Source organism: Branchiostoma belcheri, unplaced genomic scaffold (genome assembly GCF_001625305.1).
Source record: "Branchiostoma belcheri isolate BF01 breed outbred unplaced genomic scaffold, Haploidv18h27 scaffold85, whole genome shotgun sequence".
In the NCBI taxonomy this organism is placed as follows: Eukaryota; Metazoa; Chordata; class Leptocardii; order Amphioxiformes; family Branchiostomatidae; genus Branchiostoma; species Branchiostoma belcheri.
This window is the reverse complement of record NW_017804520.1, coordinates 449,543-454,015: the sequence shown is the minus strand read 5'-3', so window position 1 is coordinate 454,015 and position 4,473 is coordinate 449,543. Positions and strand designations below refer to the sequence as shown.

The window sequence follows — 4,473 nt, the reverse complement described above, 5'->3', positions numbered from 1 at the left end:
CATATATGACAGACATGAAAGTAGAAAAACAGGTCCGGGTTACATGTAGCAAGATCTCACCTGAGATCACCTTTGACTCGGTGTCACTCTTGTTATTTATAGTGTAAAAAGACATGGGTGAGATAACATTCTTCAAGGCGGTCACGAAATAGCAGGAGACCTAGTGGCCCGGATCTACATCTGGAGACACCTGTATGGGTCAGAGGACTAGAACGACTCTGAGACTAGCTCATCGGATAAGTTAACGATACAGGACATTATCCTTGAAGCGTTAACATGCGAGATTAAGCATCAAGCCGATTGGAAGTCTATTGTGCGAGAGAAGAGTTCAGTACGTATACGAGCGAGGAAGCCCGGTAAGGCACTGTCAAGTGCGGTCTTTCTTATGACATATCATCGCTTAACTGTTAATCCGTTTTGTACGGTAAAACATTATGTATAGCCTTAAGAATTTTGTATTCGTATAGCCGGTATAACCGTCCTGGGTGTAACCAGCTTTGTTGCGACATTTGTCCACTCAAGGACGACCGGTACCAAACGACCTTTGTGTCGGTGCCCAAGTCATCGACCTTACGATCGAATCGAAGATCTCATAGCTCCGTGAAATATCTAGAGTTTTTCTATCGAATTCTTATTCATGTTCGTTTTTTTTAATTTCTCACTGATACAACTTTGTCTTTGCCTTTACCCTCCAGCTCCCATAAGGCAACAGGCATGTGTATGGCAGGAAAAATTCAGCCTAGACAGGATATGAGATAACCTTTTCTGGAACCTTTTGGGCCAGTGATTTCCTGTCAGTTTAAAAGTAAAAGCACAGAAATACAAACACACACGCACCAAAATGTCCAAAGTGCGATCCGCTGACAGACCTCCAGACGGCGGGTGGGGTTGGGTAGTGGTGGCCAGCACGTTCTTTGTCAACATGCTGGTGATCGGGAACATGAAGTCTTTCGGAGTGTTCTTCGCAGAGTTCCGGGAGGTTTTCCAGGAGAGTGCCGGAATCACGTCCTTCATCAGTTCTATCCTAGGAGCTGTGCTGTTGATGTGTTGTGAGTATACATCATACACTGGTGATGCATTGAAGCTTGATGATTGAAGCTTGATCGACCCCCTGACGAGGAATAATAACGATTCGTTAAAAGTTTTGAAAATAATTCAACGCTACTAATAATAAGATTTTGATGCTTTTTTGATGGAAGGACATCCAAACAAAAGTGAAGACCAAACGGTAGTCGACCCTTAAGATTAAGGGTTACATGACTATAAGCCACTCTACTCGGCTTTGATAGACGCTAATGCACAATCTTTGCCAGGTAAGTATGCCTGACCATCATGCGCAATCTTACAGCTGTGTTTGCCGGTGCTCTGAGCAACCTGACCAGCTGCCGTACTGTGATCATCGCAGGGGGCGTCATTTCTGCCGTGGGGCTTGTCGTCAGCTTCTTCGCGCAGACGATGATACACTTGTTCTTTAGCGTGGGGGTTCTCACAGGTAAGTGTTTGTCTGCCTCGGTGTGTTTTTCGATAATTATGAAATGCTCATATATCCCGACAAACATATGGAGGTTTGCAAAAAGGTCCGAGGAAAGATTTCATTTGAGTAAAGAATTCCTTACTGCTACATCTGGTTCATCCATGCCTAAGGTTAACAAGTTTTATCGTTAAGTTTTATCTATAATTACATTCTTCAGGATTTGGGTTGTCCCTGATGTTCTCACCAAGTCTGGCTATGATTGGACGCTATTTTGACAAGCGGCACGCCACAGCCAATGGGATCGGAGTTTGTGGAACGGGGATCGGCATCTTCGCTTTTCCTCCTCTCTATCAGTTCCTCATCGACGAATTCGGGTGGAGAGGGGCTTTACTAATTGTGGCCGGCATACCATTGAACGGCTGCGTCTGTGGTGCCCTAATGAGACCCATACATCTCAAAGAGGATCGCAAGGAAGAAAAAGTCGACATCGAACCCCAGGGTAGTACTGATCAAGAACCAAAGAAAAGGATTTTTCATTTCTATGAGAAAGTCGTGGAAGCGTTCGACGTGACCTTACTGAAACACCGTCCTTTTCTTGTTTACTGTGTGTCGTTATTTGGAACCTCGCTGGGCAACTCCATGATTTTTGTGCACCTTGTAGCCCATGCTCAACACGTTGGAGTGGAGAAGACGCCAGCCGCTTTTCTACTGTCAATCTTGGGAATCTCAGAGGCGGTGTCAAGGCCCTTACACGGGTGGCTGTCGGACAGGGTACACATCAGTAAGCTCTACTATTACATGATTGGCAATACCGGACTGGCCATACTTAACATCGCCATACCGTTCGGGAGAACCTACACGGGCCTTGTGGTGTGCATGGTGTTGTACGGATTTTTCTCGGGCACCTTCAACGCGCTCATAGCTGTAATGGTGAAGACATACAGCAGCGTTTCCAGGATTTCCAGTGGTCTTGGGTGGGCGCTTGTCTTCGAGGGGGCCGCCTACCTACTCGGGCCACCTATTGCAGGTACGCACAGGGTTATCACTTGTCTATTTCTCTTCATTTACACTCCTAAATGGTCAGTTACAGAAAAAGTAACGTTATACGCCTTTAGTAAAATAGTATTGCCCCATAGGCGTGTTAAGTAGTAAGGGACTTGCTAAAGCCGACCGCCTATCCAACGCGTCCGGCACTATTGGGGACCACACATGGTCCAATCTCTGCCTATGGCGCCAGCGACATTTTCAGACGTGTGACAGAAAACGTTTTTTGACGATAACTAGCGAGAAATATTGAGAAATAGGTTAGTTTGCCATTAATTTCCACAATAGACAGTATTTGCGCAATGGCACCAGCTGGGTCATATTGGATCAATGGGTATATTACGGGTTTCTTTTTCTTTGTCTTGACCCGTCGACGGGCTTTTTTGGTTCTTAAGAAGACCATGTTTCCTCGGTCCATGGGTGGTCGAAAGTTTGACTGTATATAGAACACAATCAATGACTCAAGGTCTACTATTTTGCCGTTTACCCACTGCCAGGTTGGCTCTATGACGCAACAGGCAACTACGACATGTCTTTCTACGCGGCTGGTATCTTCATCTTCCTGTCTGCGGTCGTGCTTTTCGTCATTCCCTGTTCAACAACAAGAGGGTCATCCTCTCTTAGTTCTGACACCAGTGAGCCCAATCAGGACGGAATCAAGATAGTCGCATTCAGAAATCTGGGTACAGAAACTGGTAGGAGTGACTCATCAGGCCAAAGCAACCCTGGTTTTCAGGGATGATGGGTATATACTATATACTAGTAGGTTACATATGGGTGTAACCTACTAGTGCAGGCTAGCCCCCGCTGTAGCGTTTGCACGACTGTGTGGCCCAAGGGCTATAGGCAGAGATATACACAACCCTAAACCCCAAAGGTGTGAGTCGGATCCGTTTATCCGTCAAAGTGGTAGTAAGTACAAGTGACTGGGGTTTGATTTTTATCACCACTGGAAGAATATGCAGGCGTCTATCAGTAGAAGGCGTAAAACTTAAGGCAGCGCAGATACTTGTAAAGCAAAGTCACTTATATTGTAATATATGGGTCGGAATAAGGAAAAACAAGCTACAGTATTGTTAGCCTTTGTATAAAAAATTTAAGGAATGTGTTTTTTGTCAGTATCAATTGTGGCAAGTACATAATCATGAATACTTGTGCAATAAAACTGCTGTATTATCCATTTTTGGTAATCATATTTTGTGTATATTTTTAACTACTTAAAGAGAGTGGAAGAATTCTACAACGAGAATCATTTAACGAAGTAAGAGGTTTTAACATCCATGATTAGCTTGGTGTTGTTCATTGTCACCTTTAACCCAGGCTAGCGTTCCTCGGTGCCTTTTAACAATGTCAGATACAAGCATTACACCACTTAACACATTTACAGCCAACAAAAAGTCAAGTCCCAAATCCGTCATCCTATGTCACAAATGGTCATGGCTTATGGGGCCTTGATAGACTCAGCCAGAAAAGGTCATGTAAGCGGTCACCTGGTGTAATTCTTGGTTTTTATAGAGTGAAAAGACAAGATCGTAATCAAATGTTTAAAGATGGCTACGAAGTAGCAGGAGATCTGGTGGTCCGGATCTTGAGACAGTTGCTCGCGTTACAGAACTAGGAAGAATCAGGAACTTGTCCATTGGAATAAGACGCAGGACATTGACCTTGAAGAGTTGACACTCAAGAGATTAAGACGATCGTAAGTCTTTTGTACGAGAGAAGAGTTCCGTACTTAAACGAGCGAGGAAGATAAGGCACGGGGGGGGGGTACTGTGGAAATTTGTCAAGTACTAGTACTTACGATATCGCTGAATTGTCCGTTCCATTTTCAGACTTAACTCTATACCATAGGTATCAAAAATGTATATTCTGGGCTCTTGTACCCTAGTATTACAACCAAATGACTTGAAATTCCTTGAAGGGTATATGCCCATAGATATCCGTTGACACATATG

At 44.3% G+C, this 4,473-nt stretch overlaps 1 protein-coding gene across 1 annotated transcript; it reads left to right on the top strand.

Moving 5' to 3' along the window:
• The first annotated feature begins 512 nt into the window (after nucleotides 1-512).
• Nucleotides 513-3,260, top strand: LOC109487000 (monocarboxylate transporter 13-like). The gene is made up of 4 exons (XM_019790915.1): nucleotides 513-1,049; nucleotides 1,349-1,492; nucleotides 1,692-2,501; nucleotides 3,016-3,260. Exons 1-4 carry the CDS (start codon nucleotides 842-844, stop codon nucleotides 3,258-3,260), a joined length of 1,407 nt encoding a protein of 468 aa, XP_019646474.1. The 5' UTR covers nucleotides 513-841.
• Nucleotides 3,261-4,473: the final 1,213 nt, after the last annotated feature.

Coding starts and splice junctions, on each gene's coding strand:
- LOC109487000 (XM_019790915.1), top strand. CDS start 842: ATGTCCAAAGTGCGATCCGCTGACAGACCTCCAGACGGCGGGTGGGGT. Junction 1,493..1,691: donor TAGCGTGGGGGTTCTCACAG/GTAAGTGTTTGT, acceptor TACATTCTTCAG/GATTTGGGTTGTCCCTGATG. Junction 2,502..3,015: donor ACTCGGGCCACCTATTGCAG/GTACGCACAGGG, acceptor ACCCACTGCCAG/GTTGGCTCTATGACGCAACA.